Here is a 17,374-nt window from a genome sequence, read left to right on the forward strand (position 1 = left end):
GAATGATACCATTAAATTTATAAAATTTAACTTTAAAATGTTTAACTTTATTAGTAATCAGGTGACTCTAAATGGTGATGGAAATACACCATTTTTACTTGGAAACCGAGAAGATACACACACGAGCAGTCCAGACTGCCAGCAGGAAGGTGAACTGCCACTTGGAGGAGGGCAATTTAGCAACATGTCATCAGAACGCAATAAGATAGTTTACTGACACTCTTTGCCTGATAATAATACCATTTTTTGAAATACGTCCTACAGGAAGAATCAGCCGGGTGAACTGTGTGTGTAGGAATGCCATCACGGTATTGTTTACGGAAGGGAAAAGGCCAGGCCGGCACCATCCCGGTGCCCCACAGTAGGTGTGAGCAGCTGCGGTGGGGCCCGGCCGGAGAGCGCACAGTGGGCCTTCGGAACAGGGTGCGGACCCGCCATGCGTGACGTTTGACTCATGAAACAGCATTAAGTGAAAAAGGAGTGAATAACAGAATTCCATTCTATGCAGGTACACTTTGTTACAGCTTCAGAGTATTTACCAATGCACTACAGACATTCATATGTATATATCTGCACTGAAAAAAAATAGAAAAATATTATACATCCAATATGAAAGTGATGATTTCACGATGGTGAGAATTCAAGCAATTTTCTGTCATAGAGAAAACTACCAACCTCTTCTCTATGACGAAAACAGTGCTATGGAGAATAAGCTTACAGACCATGTCTGTACAGGACAGGCAGATGCAATTATTTTGTGAAATCGGATAAAGCGGTAACAAATCCGTATACTGCATGATTGAAGCAAAGTTTACCTGTGAAACCAGGTAAGTCACCTCAGGTGCCCGATACCTTCCTTGTTGGCTCAGCGTTCCATTTTCATTGGACTGTGAGTGTTCAAATGATTTTAATATAAGGAGTTTCCACCCAATTTTAACTAAAGATATTTATTTTGGAATTTATAAAGTCAAAATCGAAGAACGAAGTTGGAGTATTCACACTTCGTGATGTCAAAGTATTACAGAGCTCCGTTAGTCAATGCAATGTGGTGCTGGCATAAAGAGACGCATGGGCACCGATGAGCAGAAGGGAGAACCCAGAAACGAACCCCCGTGGAAATGGTCAGACACCCTTCGACCAGAGAGCGAAGACCGCAGAATGGAGATGGGACATTCTCTTCGATAGAGAGTGCTGGGAAAACCAGGTAGCTACACGAGAAAGAATGCATTTGGCTCCTTAACTTACACCATATACACGAGTTAATTCAAAATGGATTAAATGGAAGACTCAAAACTATAGAATTCCTGGAGGAAAACGTAGGAGAAAAGCTTAATGACACTGAACTTGGCAATAATTTCTTGGCGGTAACACCAAAAGGCATACAAAACAGGCAGCAAAAAAAAAGAAAAAGAAAAAGAAAGAAAGAAAAGAAGAGAAGAGAAAAGAGAAGAAAAGAAAGGAAAAGGAAAGGAAAGAAGAGAAAAGAGAGAAGGAAAGACAAGACGAGTTGGACTCCATCGAACCTCACGCTGGGGCGTCAGAGGACCCATCCGTGCACACTTACCCCCAAACTCACTGAGCCGTGTACATTAAATGTGTGCGGCTTTCGCACGACAATCCTACCTTACTAAAGTGCTTTAAAAAAATTAAGTCCTGCCAAAAATAGTTTTAAAATAATAAAGTAATGATTCCTTCCGGATTAAACGTAAAAGATACGATCAGCACAAAGGGCAACCTGCAAGAGGGAGAGAGTATTCACGAATCACACTCCAAGCTGGATGAGCACCGTTAAAACACCGGAAAACCTGGGTAAAAGTCACTGTAAAACTCTTGCCTGCCTCTCACACACGTTCATGTTGGCTCAGGAAGGATGTAATTTTAAAGTAATCATGGAATAAACTAAGAAACATCACTCAAATGTGTATTCATTTCTAACTCGCCGGCATCGAAGCCTTCACTTAAAGCAGCAGGCCCTGGACACTGAAGACTGGGCTCCGATGACCACGGCCGAGGCTGGGCTCGGGGCAGCCCGCCAGGGAGGAGCTCCCGGGCGGACGGGACCCTGGAGCTCCAACTGGACACCGGAAACAATAAAAATGTGCCAGATGTTTGCTGTGGGTTCCTCACTAGACTGGCAAAGGTCAACCCCCTGGGTAACGATACGCACAGGTACCCAGGTCTTCGGAGATTTAGGACATGGGTACCCACCATGCTTTCGACCCTCCACCACCACCGCCACCAGCCCGAGACAAGCACTAACGTACTTTCTGCCTCCGTAAATGTGCCTCCTCTGGATAATTCAGGCAACGGGATCATACAATAGGTGGTCTTTTGGGACTGGCTTCTTTCACTTAACATTCTCTAGGTTCATCCGTGTTGCAGCATGCATCAGCAGTGCATTCCTTTCTATTGCTGAATAAAACTCCAGTGTCTGAATACACTGCACTTTGCTTGTCCATTCATCAGTGGATGGACATGTGGGTTGTTTCTACTCCTGACTGTTGTGAGTAACACATTGGCGGATGTGTTTCCAGTTGTCTTGGTTCTGTATCTAAGGGCAGGGTTGCCGACCACATGGTAGCTACGTGACCCTGCTGAGGAACTGCCAGACTGTGCAAAGTGGCTACATCACTTTACATCCACGAGTGCACGCGGGTTCCGGTCCCTCCGCATCCTCGCCAACACCGATTACTGTTTGCGTTTTCGGTAACAGCCATCCTTGTGGGTCTGTGGTGGGCAGCTTTCATGTGCATTTCCCTGACGGCTAATAACGTTGAGCAATTTTTCATGTGCTTACTGAGCATTTGTATGTCTTCTTTGAAGAAATGTCTAATCAAATTCTTTGCCCATAGTTTAATTGGGTTATTTTCCTTGTTATTGCTGCGTTCCGTAAGAGTCTAGATAAGACAGTCCCTTATGACATACATCATTTACAAATAATTTCTCTAATCCTGCGGATTGCCTTTTCATGTTCACCCTTTGAAGTAGACAAGACATTCATCGTGAGTGACCCCAGTACAGCTACCTTCTATTCGGCTGCTCTGGGTGTTACACCGGCTTTTCGCTCCTGTCTGGGCGCTGAGTCGTTGCCTACAACCATGCCTGACCCTCGGGCGCGTCCCTAACCTGCTCCGGCCTTTCACGTCCAGGCTTTATCTCGCCCTCTGACCCCAGCAGGAGCCCCAGGAGGACCCTGTGCCATTTAGTCAAAAGCGCCCCGGTCTTGTGGGCATGCCCCTCCCGAGCAGTGGGCTCGGCTCCTGCAGAGGTCCCCCCCGCTAAGCTGGGCTCCCACTGGCTCAGTGACCGTGCCTGAAAAGCCCTCAACCTGGATGAGACTCCTCCTTCATTTCCAAGGCACCTGTAGTGTGGACACTACATGGCATAACTCGTGCACAGCACGCAGCCAAGTGCCCGGCTCGTTATCAATAACCCATGTCTGCCGCGCTGGCTGCTCTTCCGGTGGTGGTCTGCCTTCTGCAGCAGTGCCGCCCCCCACGGCGCCGGGAGTGCCGGCTCCTCGCGGCCGTCTCCGGCTGCTAACGCGGCCGGCACCGTGCCCCCGTGAGAGCGTCCTGATGCTCCGCGTTGTCTCCCTTCCATTCCCTCGGGCGGCGACGCCTCTCACTCCCCTGCACTGGTATCACCACCCGTGCCTCCCCAAACCCCACTCTGGGTCCGGGGCTGAACCCGGACCCACTTTGGGTCAGGTACCCACCCGTGGTCCCTGAGTACCTATGCAACGCTTACCTGGCCGGGAAACTGCGGACTTCAAAATCCCTCCGCCCGGGCCCTGCCTCTCCCCGTGGCCCAGGTGCAGGTCTCGCCTCTCCAAGGTCCGGGGTCCTTTTCAGCGCTCACCACTAAGGTTTTCCACTTTCGCACGTGCCCACTCCCGTCCACCCGCCCTATTTCTACTGGACTCTTCGCTCCTCCTGAAGACACTCTGGCCTCCTGCAGCTCCTTAAGAAATGCCAGGCGCACGGCCACCCTGCGGCCTGTCTCTCGCACTCCCGGGGCCAGTGCCCTTCCCACGCGCGGCTGGGCCGCGGCCTCCTCTCTGCACGCCTCGGCTCAGACGCCCCCGCGGTGCCGCCCGCGCTGCAGGGCCGCGCCCAGTCGGTCCCCCGCTCCGGCGGCCGACGCCCCTCCGCGGCGCTAGGTTTTCCTGTTTTCCGTAGGCGGCGTCGTCGCCAGCATTTCTGCGCAGTTTGCTTCTTCAGTGTTTACTGCTAAGGTGCTTTTTTTGAGAACCTGATTCGGGTGGAATCTCCCCGGGCGTGCGTGGGCCTCTTCGCTCGGAACCCGAGCAGCGCCGGGCGTGGCCGGCGGCCAGCCGCAGGGCAGCCGCGCGCGGAGCCGCAGAAGCGCCTGAACCAGATCGCGGGCGGCCGGTCTCGGACCCCGGGCACGGCGAGCCCCGGCCGGGATGGCAGGCCACAGGCGCTTCCCTTTTGTCCGTGTTGTTCTTGGTCACTGATTTATCGGAACTCGAGAGTCCTGCGGCACTAATCCTCTGCTAGCGGGCTTACTCACGTTATTTATACCCGGCGCCGGGCCCCTGCGTGCGCGGGCCCCGAAGACCCGGCGGTGACCGGCGAGAGGCCGAGGCCCGACCCCTCGCTCACGGCAGTGCGCAGCCGCAGTTGGAAAAGGCCAGGGAAAATGCCTGTTTCAAGACGGTCGAGACAGGAGGAGGGGACGAAACCGCGCGACCTACCCCGGCAAGCAGTCCCCGCAGGCGGCGTCGCTGGTGGCGGAGCAGTTGGCCCTCTGGAAGCGGTTGGCCGCCGCGCAGTCCAGGCATGGCTTGCACTTCTGAAAGCCCCAGTCGTCCTTGAACCTGTGCGGCCGGCAGGTCACGCACTGGGCGTCCTCCCCGTAGCCGAAGCCGCATTCCTGCGGGGATTAAGGGGCGGGAGAAAGCTTTTCAGACACCGCGAGCGTGGAAAAGGAGGAGGCGGGCCTGAAACCAAGACCCGCTCGCTCCGGTAATTACCGAGGGCCGGCCCTGCAGGGACAAAGGCAGCTCTCCGAGCCACTGCCCACTGTCCATCCCCGCCCCCCCCGCCCCCACCCCCCGCTAATCATCTCTCTTACTGTGACAAGTATACTCAGCTGTCCACTTTATTCGAGGAGCCGCGAGCATTTGAATAACAAAGGCCCCCCAGCGCGGCCTCGCGGAGGGCAGCATCTGGGGGCCTCCCTGCGTCCTAAGGAAGCCAGTCTTGTGAGTGCTCAGAAGCTGGAGCCAGGGACACGTTCGGACTACAGTCAGTGCACGTTCACCGTTCAGGTATCAAGGCAGAAAACAAGTGCTTTGGTATCGACAGTGGTATTTTAGGAAGGGAGGGCCAGTCCTAAGAAATTTCAGAAGCCTACAAGTCCAGAAGTCTACCCAGGGGACAGCGCCCTGCAGTGTTTAGCAGCTTAATACAGTCTGTGCATAGGAGGATTCTTACATATTTCTTAAAAAAAAAACAACAATACTACATTCTTGTTCGGATGAAACTTCGGTACCAAAGGCCTCTGGCGTCTGGATGTGGCTGTCAGAACCCTGGGTCCCCCCGGCGACCCCTCCCACGAGTTCAGACAAATCACTGGTGCAGGTAGAATGCAATTGTATATATACAAGCCTCCGTGAAGAGAATGAGGCGGATGTGCCTTCACGATTGTCCAAAAAGTCAGCTCTAATACGGAGCGGGAAGTATGATCCCGTTTCTCACAAAACATCGGTGATGCGTGCTAACACTTACTGGGTGCATACTCTGTGCCAGGAACTTTATGTATGTTTTACTGCTTTATTTTTTAATCCTCACTGGAGATATGCTCATCGATTTCAGAGAGAGGGGAAGGGGGAGAGAGAGAGAGAGAGAAACATCGATGTGAGAGAGAAACGTGGGTCAGCTTCCTCCAGTCGGCGCCGGCACCGGCCGGGGATCGAAGCCACACCCTTTTGGTGCACAAAACGATGCTCCCACCAGCCGAGCCGCCTGGCCAGGGCTGTGCCAGGAACTTTATACGTATCATCTCGCTAATCCGCACTCCTTCCCAAGGAGCTAGCACTTCATCATTCCCATCTCACGGGTGGACGTATGGAGGAGCTTCCCTGCAGGTGTGCGCCTTACCCCAGGTGATACATTCAACAGCTAATGTCAGAACCAGGAAACGGATCTACCCGGTCTAACTCCGGAGGCGGGCGTCACACCACCGCCCAGCAGGCTCTGCCAGGCGCTTTACCTGACGCTTACCTGGGCAGGCGCCCGGAAGATCCCACACCCAATGTGGATGCTGGCTATCGTACTTGGCGATGGTTCCTACAGAACTACGAGAAGAATGTGGGTGCCCCAAGCAAGCTGAGCACACCCACAAACAAGCCTGGAGGGAGGAAGGGCTCTGACAAAATACACCCTCCGGGGGCCTGGGCCCCCCATCTGTAAACTACGGACGCCAGGGTGCAGATCCCAGCTGGTGCAAAATCCCCGCTTTTTAATAAAATTCATACACGTTCATTTCTTCATCCATATTTATGTGTGCCATACTTACTGAGCAAAAATTAAATCGAAACTAACACAAAAGTATTTCTTATACTCAATACACTACCCAATAAAGAATATTAATAATGACACTTCGCTGTAGATTTTTGTTTGTTTGTTTACTGAGGAACTCATCACGTCTGGGAGGAGAGACCCCACCTCCTTTTGTCTGCCCGGCCTGACCTTGGCTTGAGCACACACAGCGAAGAGCAGGGGACACGCAAAAGCAGGCCAGCCGCCGTCTTCCCCCGGGTGCTCCGGCCACAAGATGCTCCAGACCAAAGCACAGACAGCAGGAGGGAAAAACCCCAACCGTTTGACCTGAAACACTAATTCGCAAATAGAATGTCTTGAAAATGGTTAGCAGGAGCTAGTGGAATTATGAGCTATTCTCAATTTTTTTAATTCTGTAATAATTGAGCTTTTAAAAAAAAAACATCATTACTCTAGTGATCAGAAAAAAATTAACATTTTTTCAATGTGATCCATATTCACAAAAAATTTCCCGACACACACACACACACACACACACACACTCGCGGGGAGGCCACTGCTGTGTGTGTGCGTGTGTGTGCTCCGGCCGTGGGCAGTGTGGCTCTGCGTGGGGGCAGGAGTGTGTGCCGAGCCGTTAGTGGGTGACAGAGCCCCGTGCGTGCAAAGGCTTTCTCTCCCAGTGGCAGGGAGACTGCAGCTGGTCTCTCCGGGTCAAGGCAAGCCTGTGACCCTCGGGCAGCGGGGACCTCGCTGTTCCCAGGCTCGGCGTCTGCATGTCAAAAGGCTCGTGCACAGGCAGTGTTTCAAAATCCCGATCTGATCCAGGCGGCTTGGACTGTGAGGGTCTCATTGACAAGTTAAAACTCAGCCGAGAAGAGGGAAGGGAAGGGCGGAAGGGAAAACGAAGGGAGAGAACGGGAAGGAGACGGGAGAGGTGCACAGGCCGGCAGTGGGCGCCTGACGTTCTGTTTTCCGGGCCAGGGTGAGGGAGAGGGAGGCGGCGGGGGGGGATGTCCTCCTGCACTGGAGTCCAAGGCACCCGAGTGTGAACGCCAGCTCTGCCCTCGTCAGCGGAGTGACTCCGGGGACCTGTGAGCCTCGGTCTCTCCGCGCGTGGAGTGGGGGTCACAACACCTGCCCCACACGGCTGTTTGGAGGCATAAGCAGGAAAGCTTATTAAGCCTCTAGACTGTAAATGAAATGCAAAGTGGGGTTTTCGTCAGATAAATGACGCTGACGGCCGTGATTATTATTCGGGCTTTTCTACAACCCAGCAAACCAACCTTCCCTGTCCAAGTATGATCCCTGCTGAGCAGGGAATCTCCAGACCCCTGCTTTTTCTAGGTTACCTAAAACATCACTTTCCATCTAAAACATTTTTTACTGAATATTTGTAAAACGAATCACAAGTACCTGCCTTTGGAAGAAGGGCACCTACAGTTGGGTCTGCCCTTCCTGGTTGAACCCACTGCTGCGCTGCGGTGCAGCCAGCCAGGCCCCGAGCGCGCGGCAGCGGCGCTGTGCTGACCCCCCCCTCAGATACCCGCCGTGGTGTCCTGCTGGTCCCCAAGGAGCCCCCGCCCCTCTCTCTCCATTCCCAAGAAACTAGATTAAGTGGCCCAAACGGAAACGAACTGGGAAAAGTAGAAATGGATGTTTGGGTGGTCTGGCCTGTTGTGAAAAGGCTCGCAGGCGTGAGTGCTGGGGGGCATCTTGGCGGTTATTTTTGGACCGCTGACCGCGTTCTGCAGTTCGCGTGATGCGCAAGGCCTGCTCTCACCGGCACGGCTCTGCCGCACATGGTGGGGGGCCGCTGACTCGTCGTCGTGTTTCGGGGAATGAGGACGTCATGAAAAAAGAAACCGGGCGTCTGTTCCACACTGGTCCGGAGTCGCGCACAGAGAGAAGGGCTCCGCGTGCGCCACGGTTCCCCTTCCCGGGCTGCGCGCCGGCTCACTCTCTCTGCCCAGAGCGTGAGTTTGCCGGCAGCAGTAGCGCCCCCTGCGGTGGCCCCAGGTGAGGGGATGGGGCGAACCGGGCTTTGTACCGACGGCTACCACCTACACGGCCACAGGGACGGAGCATGTGCCAGGAACTACAGAGTCTCCTGGGAACTTTTATAGACATTACTTGGGGAAATGCTATTAGCATATTTTCTCTGAAGTACTGGCTAAATTAAAAAAGAGATAAGAAAACAGGCCAATTATTTTTAAACTTCTAAATATAATATCGCTTGCAGTCTATGGGGGTCTAAGAAATTGATGCAGTGACCATTCTACGTGTTAAATTAACCAGAAACATTAAATTAACTGAAACTTCGGAGAAGTAATCCTGAGAAATTAAAGTGCAGTACAGTGTACAGGGCGGCAATCACTTTTAGAACGAACGGTCGTTTCTGTAAGCACTGGAAACACAGAAACACTGTAATTATTTGAAACCCAGCCTGCAAATTAAACAGCGTTTTGTATGTGTTTTTAAACTGAGGTTAGGAATCTGTGAATTTAGAGGGCTGCGTGGGAGGGGGGTAGGTGCCCCTAAACCCTGCCCTGTTCAAGGGTCAACTGTAAATTTTAAATTGCCCCCAATAGAAATGTCTGCTTTGATGTTCTGACTTCATTCAGTAAAGGTAGGTGGTGAAAATGCCTTGGAAATCATCCCTATTAAGTTCAAAAAATCCCCAGGAACAGAGAAAGAAAGGAGGCTGTGGACCATTTTTTTCTGCTTCTCTTGTTTTCACCTTTTACATCGTAAAACTAACACCCAAGATTGTGTTAAACTCAAACACACACCCCCCTTCCCATCCCTGGCCTCGGCCTCCTCCTGCCAGCACGCAGCAGACACTGGCACCGCGGCGTGCTGGGGTCCCTGCAGGAGCAGCCCCCCACGTGCGCCCCTGCATGGCAGCGAGCCCTCCTGGTGTCCGCGCCCAGTGCACCCCGGAGAGTCCCCAGACCGGCACCCGGAGAGAGCCCCCTGTCACTCTGCGGGCAGTGTCCTTCGTCATCGTGGGGTCCCAGGGGCTGGGACGCAGAGGGCGGCAGTTCTGGTGAATCACGCCAGCGTGGATCCCCGACCCGGCTGTGCGCTTAACGAAAGGAGTATCCGTCCACCCTTGGGGTTTTCTCTCCCATCGCTTTTGAGCAGAAAGGGATCACCGCCTTAGGCGCATCGTTTTCTGTGGCCGGCTGTTCTACTGCACCGGGGGATGGAAGAGAAGGCAGGAGTGGGCCTCTGGTGGCAGGGCTCGGGTTCCTGAAGGAGGGGAGGGCAGGCTGGCCTGCTGCGTTCCGGCTCAGCCTTCGGACCCACTCCCTCCTTGACCGAACTCCGCAGGTGCCTCCGAGCCGTTTCCCACAAGGCCCTGCTCTTAGGCTTGGTCCTTCCTTCCCAGGCCAGCTGTCAGAAAATCCTGTGAGGTCAGCTTAGCTACTGAGAGTCTACCCCCGCCCCACCCCCGCTGCTTACCCTCAATGTCTGATCCAGTTTCCCCTGGACCACCCCGGGGGCTGCCTGGTCCCCCCGGCTTGCCTTCAGCGATCGTCCTGTTGAGTCTGTTCCGCTCCACAGCGTCCTACCCCCTGCCCCTGCCCCGGCCCCTGGGTTACACCCCCACCCCAAGTCCATGTTGCGTTTGGAACTGAGCCCGGTTCTGTCTGAGGTCTCTTTCCCCTGTGGCAATAGTCCCTGAACAAAACCTGCTGTTGTTGCGGTAGGTAACCTCTGCCTGCTTTCTGACACTTTCCCGGTTGCACTGGGGTTCTCCCTGCCGTCGTTTCACGGGAGGCAGGGCCTTGCGGGGTGAGCATGTGTGTTTGGGGTAGGGAAGAGGGGGAGGGGAGGGAAGGGCAGGGCAGTCATCGGCCTGGGCCTCAGAAAAAGCCACGTGCGTGTTGTCCTTCCGGAGCGCGGTCTGCCCCCCCCCCAGGGTGTGAAGGAGCCCGCCCCACAGCCGTTACTTCCGAAACTGGCATCCACCTCCTTCGAGGCCAGAGGGCCACCCCTTCCCTGAATCCCTGAGAACACCTTTTTACTGACAGATACACAAATTTTTTAAGTGCAATTTAGAAAAAAGCACTTCTGTAGGGTTTAGAAAATCACTCCACACGTGATCAGCCCTTTGCACTGGAGACCTCCCTCCGCCGCTCTTTCCCCACCTCCCCCCAAGAGCACCCCCCCCACCGCCCAGCACCTGCTAGGACCAGCAGCCTTTGCGGGGTCAGACCGGAGTGGGGCTCCTGAGTCCCCTCCCGGGCCCTCTGGGCACTCCCTTGGAAAACCCAGTTTTGGCGACCACCTCGCTGAGCCGGTGAACCAGAAGCCCCACCCTCGACGTCTGACCGTGCTCCTGGTCCTCCACCGTCGGGGGTGGGGGTGGGGGGGATGCCTGCTTGCCGTGTTCACCGTCAGCTCGGCTTTAGCCAGAACCACCCCTCCCACACACACTCCTGACGTTTCCTCTCGGAATTTTCTACCCACTGACCCCGCCCGCTCCTTGCCGGAGCTGCGCGTGCAGCGGAGCCCGAGGTCTCCCCACCGCGAGCCCTGCCGCGCTGGCGCCACGCCCGTGGCCGAGGGCGCGAGTCCAGTCCGCCCGCCCCCTTTCCCTCCCCCCCAGCGCGGCAGGGCACCCTTTCCCTTAGCGCACGACGGGCTGGGGAGCAGTCCCGACCTGCTGGGTAAAGGAGGGGACGGATGCTGTTTAAGGCGGTATTTCCTAAGGTCGCTATTGTTATTTTATTCCAGGGGGCAGAGCCGTGGTCAGTCCGCAACCATGCCTCCCACTTGGGAGACCCTGCTGGACTAGCGGGGTGCGGGTGGGGGTCTGCGGGGGGTGGGCGTGAATAGCCCTCCTTACGGTGGCTTGAGGTCGGAGAGGGCTGCTTGCCCTGACCCCCCCCCACCCCGCTGGTGGCAGCAGTGGCTCTGTCCCTGTGCCCCTTTTTTTTCAGCCACACTGGGTGGCTTTGCAGCAGCAAAATGGCCCAAAGTAAACAGTCCCCAAGTCCCCTTCTCCCTGTCCTGCCGCTGCGAATCCAGCGCGGAGGAGAAACAGACGCCAGCAGACCCCACCCACACCCACACCCACAGCTTCCAGGGGCAGGGGGCTCCGCGGCCGCAGGCCCTCCCCGCGGTGGGCCCTGTCCAGGAAAGCGTGCTGGGCCCCGGGCCAGAAGCCCTGGTTATTCTGTGCCCACAGCCAGCGCGTGATGGACGTTGGTTCCCCGCACTCACTGTACACGCTCCGGTCTGCACAGAGGGGAAGGTGCTTGCGGAGGAAGTCCAGGGCACACGAATGGGGCCGGCCAACCAGGCGTCTGCGGCTGGCCCTCGGAAACCAGCTTTTCCCATTTCCTTCCGTCCAACGCCACCCCGCGCGTCTCCCCCCAGCTTCCAGTTTACGGAGATCGTTAGCTGAGTTTTTCAAAGAAAAAAAAGCACAAGCTAGAGCGTGTTAATATCTGCCACGCACCACAGGGCTGGGTCAGGTGTCATTAAACACAAAGTGAGCAACGCTGTGATTAAGTCGCAAAAATGAATCTTTTTTAGGCCTGCAAATTACATTGTGTGTGTGTGTGTTGAGAGAGAGAGAGAGAGAACTGTTCTCCGTGTGGATGGAAACAGTTTTCCCAAGAGTGCATGGATGTCTTTGAAAGCCTGCAGCCAGCCCGGCATCCAAGTGGACAGAAGGATGCCGTTGTGGATGAGAACTCCTTTCTCACATCAGCTAAAGTCACCCCAATCACGCATCAGGAAAGCTCACTTTGAAACGCGTGCCAGGGACTTGCAGTCCGTCTCAAGCGTCTCCTGATTCGCTGCGGGGAGGGAGGCGGGCGTGGGCACCGCCGCTCCGCTGGGGTGCGGGGGGGCCGCCGCCGGGCCGAGTTCAGGCGGCCAGAAGCAGAAGTCTAGCCACCCGCTCTCACCCACCCGCATGCGCACCCCCCTGAGCCTGGGGGAGGGCGGCGTGACCCTGGCGCCCACGCGCGCAGCTCCCGCGCCCAGCGTGCGCTTCTCAGGGGGCGGGGTGAGCTGCGGTGCGCAGTGTCTGCCTCAGAAACAGGAAAAAGACCCCTCAAGTTCCCTGGTGACACAAGCCACCGCTCAGTGTGACTTGAATAGGGCGTACAGTAATATATACATCATTGTATTTGGTATTCCAGGTGAAAAGCAGTGAGATTTACTTATCAATGTCGTCATCCGACAATTGAGAAAAAGTTGAGTCTTAGTCAAAAGACTACACTGTCCCTTGATTTGTAAAGTGGAAGGTGGTAATTAACGAGTTAAATATGCTCGTTAATTTATCTGATCTTTATATAGTCAAAACTTACTTTTCTTTCCTATGAAAGATGTATGTTATTGTGGAAACCTTCATAAAGGCAGCCCGAAAGGGAGAAACGGAGAATCTACGAGTGGACAGCTTAGAAATTTTGGGCCCAAAGTAATTGCTTATGAACACTCAAGCTCTTTGCCCTGATCGGGTGACAGGGAGATAGAAACACATTCACACGTCCGGGGGCAGGTCTCTCTGCCTCTCTGTCGGTCTGCATCTGGGACGGGGCAAGGCGCAGTGCCGGCTGTCTGCTGGGAGCTAAAACCAGGATAGGAGACTTGGCGAACTATGTTATTTATAACACACACAAAGTTGTTGACTTTGATATCACTAGACTGAATTGTCACTCCCCCTCCCCCAAACTATCTGAGGCTGACTGAGTCTTCAGTCCTGTGGCAAGGCTGTGCTGTCTGTCTGTCCACCAGGAGCTGGGCACCCTGTGTGCACAGCAAGGACACCGGCCGCCTGCCCTCCACATCAGCACATTGGGGTGCATGGGGGGGACCCAGGGGATGTCTGTAACATCGCGCATCCGATTGGCTGTTGACAACCTAATGTCTCCATGACATCCTGACCTTTACTTTTACTTCTCACTCGAGTTGTCCTAGTCTTTTCTTTGAGTGAAGAGAATGATAGTAAATACTGAAATGAAAATTAAGGAAATAAGTACATAAAGAAGAATTACTTGAATTGCTTCCCTCCGGCTGCTTCCAACGGAATGGGGTTGGGCAGCTATCGCAATGCCCAGGGAAAACTGCTACCTAGAGAAAAGTATTTCTTCTGGATATGCAAGGAGCACTGGGAAAGATGGAAACTGCTATCAGATAATCTCAGGAGAGAGACTCTTTTTAAAAATAAAAGTATATATTAGAGCCGATAGTACCTTCATCCTCTGGTTTGATTCTCCAGAAATTATTTTGAGGTTATAGTCTCTGGATTCAAAGGATGAAGGTTAGGGCAATTTCTTAGGAATGATTCACCCATCTCGGCATGACTCATCTGCACAGTCTCCTGCAGATCTTCACAGAGATTGGGTAGAAACCCCGCGGTCTATTTGCCCCTCGGGCACCGCTGCATTCTTCACCACTTTGTTCACTAATCCTAGATACGCAGATCCTCCGACACAGCAAAACCTTTGTCTGAAAATGCATGTCACTACAACCCACAGATTAAAACACCGAGCTGAGATGCTAGTTAACCAGACATCACAGGGAGTTCACAGGTCAGCCAGTTTCAGCCCAAAGGGGCAGCCCAGGGCACTGAGGGCCACCCCCGATTTAACACAACGGCCAGAGAGAGGCCGGGGCCAGGCACCACCTGTGGAATGCAGAAATCTTCGTTTCCTGCTGTTCGTGGATCATCGATCAAAAATCTATGAATGACGAGACTCAACTTTAAATAACGGCTGTGTGTAGGGGCAAAGGACCTCTCCTTTAAAAGCCACTCTAAAGAAAAAGAAGAATCTTTTGTTCCTTTTCTAATGGGAAGACTTTGATGCTTTATTTAGAACAAAGAAAAATGACACCTCAATTCTCCTAGAAACATCTTCCAAAGGTCAGAAGATAAAGCAAATTGGTGCATAGTTCTGAGCATGCTCACAAAAACAGAAGAGACCCGAGAATATCCGAGACCCAGAAATATGCCAGGACACAGTGTCTTAACAAATGGTGACTAAGACGAATACATTTTAAAGTGACCCTGGGGGGAACACACACTCAGGCCGGGGAGACCGATAGTCCTGGCCTCGTCAAGGAAGTGCCCACACCCTGGTTTGGAGGAGAACGGCTCTCTCGGAGCAGCGTCGGCTGAGACACTGTCGGGCTCTGCTTCTTGGCCAGCAACGGTCGTTTTACAGAACAGAAGTCTCAGTCAACGGCGCCATCACCCCTTGCCATCATCCGTGCTTGATTTTTCAACCTTTAGTAGACTTGTGATCCTCTTTAACTAATAAACCTTGTTTAAATAAGGTTTACATAAACCTTAATAATTCTATTCTTTCAATAAAATATGATAAGCACTAAGTTCCATAAAACTAACGTTTTTTTGGATTCTGCTTATCAGAACCTGTTTCCTTTATCCCGGCCAGGCACGCAGGGAGAAAAGTATTGAGAAGGGAACTGCGTTTGGCTCAAGTGACACGGTGAACCAAGAATTCTGTCGCGGTGTCCCAGTCTTCGTGAGTCATTAACTAAGGGAGTTCAGCCAAGAGGGATGCCCTGGGAAGGCACAGACCCGCCCTTCCGCCGCCCCGAGCGCACCGCACCTTGGACAACTCCATGCCCGGCCCGCACTGCTCGCACAGCACGCACTTCCCGGACCGGTCCCTGAACTCCTGCTGCCTGCAGTCCTCGGTCTCACAGGTCGCTTCGCAGGCCTGGAAAACAATGCGTCACCGCATTACACCTCACGGCAAGGCCACTGCCTCGTTGGCAGAACACAAACAAACAAACAGACAAGCAGCATCCTCCGCGTAATTCCCACAGTCACTGAAGGTGACCGTGACGTCAGAGAGAGAGAGGACCATTCCATTTTCACCTGAGGGAGAAAATACACCACTTGACTGATGCGGGCAGAGGGACAAATACACCGGTGTGCCCGACGGCCCTCTGTGGTGCCCGGGCGAGGGCTCCCTCTTCCCCGGAGTCGGCTGCTGTCTTCCCCGGACACCTTCCCGAGGGCGCGGGCGGAGAACGACTCGGAGGCTGCGCCCCTCTCTAAGAGGACGAATACAGGCCGCCATGCAGACACTCACGGTCCTTTTGCAATCTGAAGACTTCTGATTTCCAAAACTATATTTTTTTATCAAGAAAAATAAGCAAAAATAAAAGAGAAAAAAAGAAACACAAGTATATTCAAGAATGATGAATTGAATAAATGAATGAAATAAATTTGTACAGCTGTAGGGACTTTGCTATTATCCTTCAGACATACAAGGGCTGCCCAGAAGGTATCCAGCCAGGTACTATGAAAAATAGAGATACGTATTGAAGAAGATACAAGATACAAGAAACACTGTACATAAGACAATGACACCTCAGTCCCCTTCAAGGTAGGCACCTTGGGACCTCACACAGTTCTCCCAGCCGCCATCAGCTGCCCCGTTGTGTTTTCCTGAATCTCATCAGCCGTCTGAAATCTCTTCACTTTCAAAGGTGATTTTAGTGTTGGGAAAAGCCAGAAGCCGTAGAGCACCAAATCTGGGCTTCAGGGGGTCTGAGTCACCTGAGTGATTTGATGTCTCATCAAAAACATTGCCTGAGATGCGATGCATGAGCAGGCGTGTTGTCGAGATAAAGCTGCCAATCACTAGCTGCCCATAGCTGGGGCCTTCTGAATCATCTGAACAGTTTCCATGGAGGAATGTTTAAGCTTAACGCAAAATTGGATGCAGATTTGTTGCTCTACTTGCTCAGTCATTTTGAATGTGACGGCCACACAAGTACACATGCTCACTCAACAGTGTCTACCACCACCACTGACGAGTACAGTGAAATCGTCGTTGTTCACACATGCGCATTCCAGTCCACGCTCCTTGGCTGCCAGGTTACACTGAAGTCGTGCAAACCCTTCTCCGTATGTTAACAATCGCTGGACTTTTTCCAGATAGACCTCATATCTGCCACCCAGTTTTGGTGTAGAAGTTTCGTCCTTTTCAGGTGAACTGCATTACTTAGAGACTGTCTTTCAAACACTTCTGACAATCCTGAGATCAGTGGAACTCTCGACGAGGATGATGAAGACGATAGTGGCCAAAACGTCCGGACAATTCAGTGTAAAAGTGTTCTGCAAGTGTGAACTCACACCCTCACTGATGGCCCTGTCACCACTCACATGGGGCCTAACGATGTAGTTTGGTTCACAACATAGGACTAAAACGGAAAGATTATCATCTATTTTGGCAAAAAGAAAGGTTGTAAGTCATTTTCCCAAATATAGCTTTTTTCTCTTACTTTATCTAGAAACAGTAAATTCACTTTATATATTATCATCCGGCAAAAGTGTGTTCATCTGCGTCTTAACAGTATTTTGTAAAAGTGTCAAAAATAATACAATTTCAAGTGGGGGACAACATTCAGTTCGACCTTTTACCACTAGCAGAAACGCCCTCAATGACATTTCTGACTACGATTTTGTTTTCTGAAATACAAGCTGAAAAGCTCAGGAAGTGCCAGGAGATCAGAGACATTGTTGTGGACAAAGCCTATCACAAGCAGGTGCCCAGGAAACTGCTTTTGGAGGTTAGAGTAACTAGCAATGATTCAGTGCAAACTGCCTCCATCTTTTTTTTTAATGTATTTTATTGATGATGCTATGAAAATTGTCCCATTACCCCCCTTTATTTCCCTCCACCCTGCACACGCCCTCCCCCCCACCTTTAGTTCATGTCCATGGGTCACACATATAAGCTCCTTGGCTTCTACGTTTCCCCATACTACTCTTAACCTCCTCCTGTCTATTTTGTACCTACCATTTATGCTACTTATTCCCTGTACCTTTTCCTCCTTTCTCCTCC

The 17,374-nt window shown here is 52.7% G+C and overlaps 1 protein-coding gene across 3 annotated transcripts in view; it reads right to left on the reverse strand.

The window, feature by feature from the left end:
- The window catches only part of TNFRSF19 (TNF receptor superfamily member 19), a 69,454-nt gene that overhangs the window by 30,565 nt on the left and 21,515 nt on the right, over window positions 1-17,374 (reverse strand). For all 3 annotated transcript variants that reach the window (XM_045839282.1, XM_045839284.1, XM_045839283.1), the window contains exons 3-4: window positions 15,125-15,235; window positions 4,721-4,899 (exon numbers count right to left, since the gene is read on the reverse strand). In XM_045839282.1, the coding sequence (XP_045695238.1) occupies window positions 4,721-4,899; window positions 15,125-15,235 (290 nt within the window). The remainder of the gene's footprint in view (window positions 1-4,720; window positions 4,900-15,124; window positions 15,236-17,374) is intronic.

Source organism: Phyllostomus hastatus, unplaced genomic scaffold (assembly GCF_019186645.2).
Source record: "Phyllostomus hastatus isolate PE091 unplaced genomic scaffold, TTU_PhHast_1.1 phas_contig_29, whole genome shotgun sequence".
Taxonomy (NCBI): domain Eukaryota; kingdom Metazoa; phylum Chordata; class Mammalia; order Chiroptera; family Phyllostomidae; genus Phyllostomus; species Phyllostomus hastatus.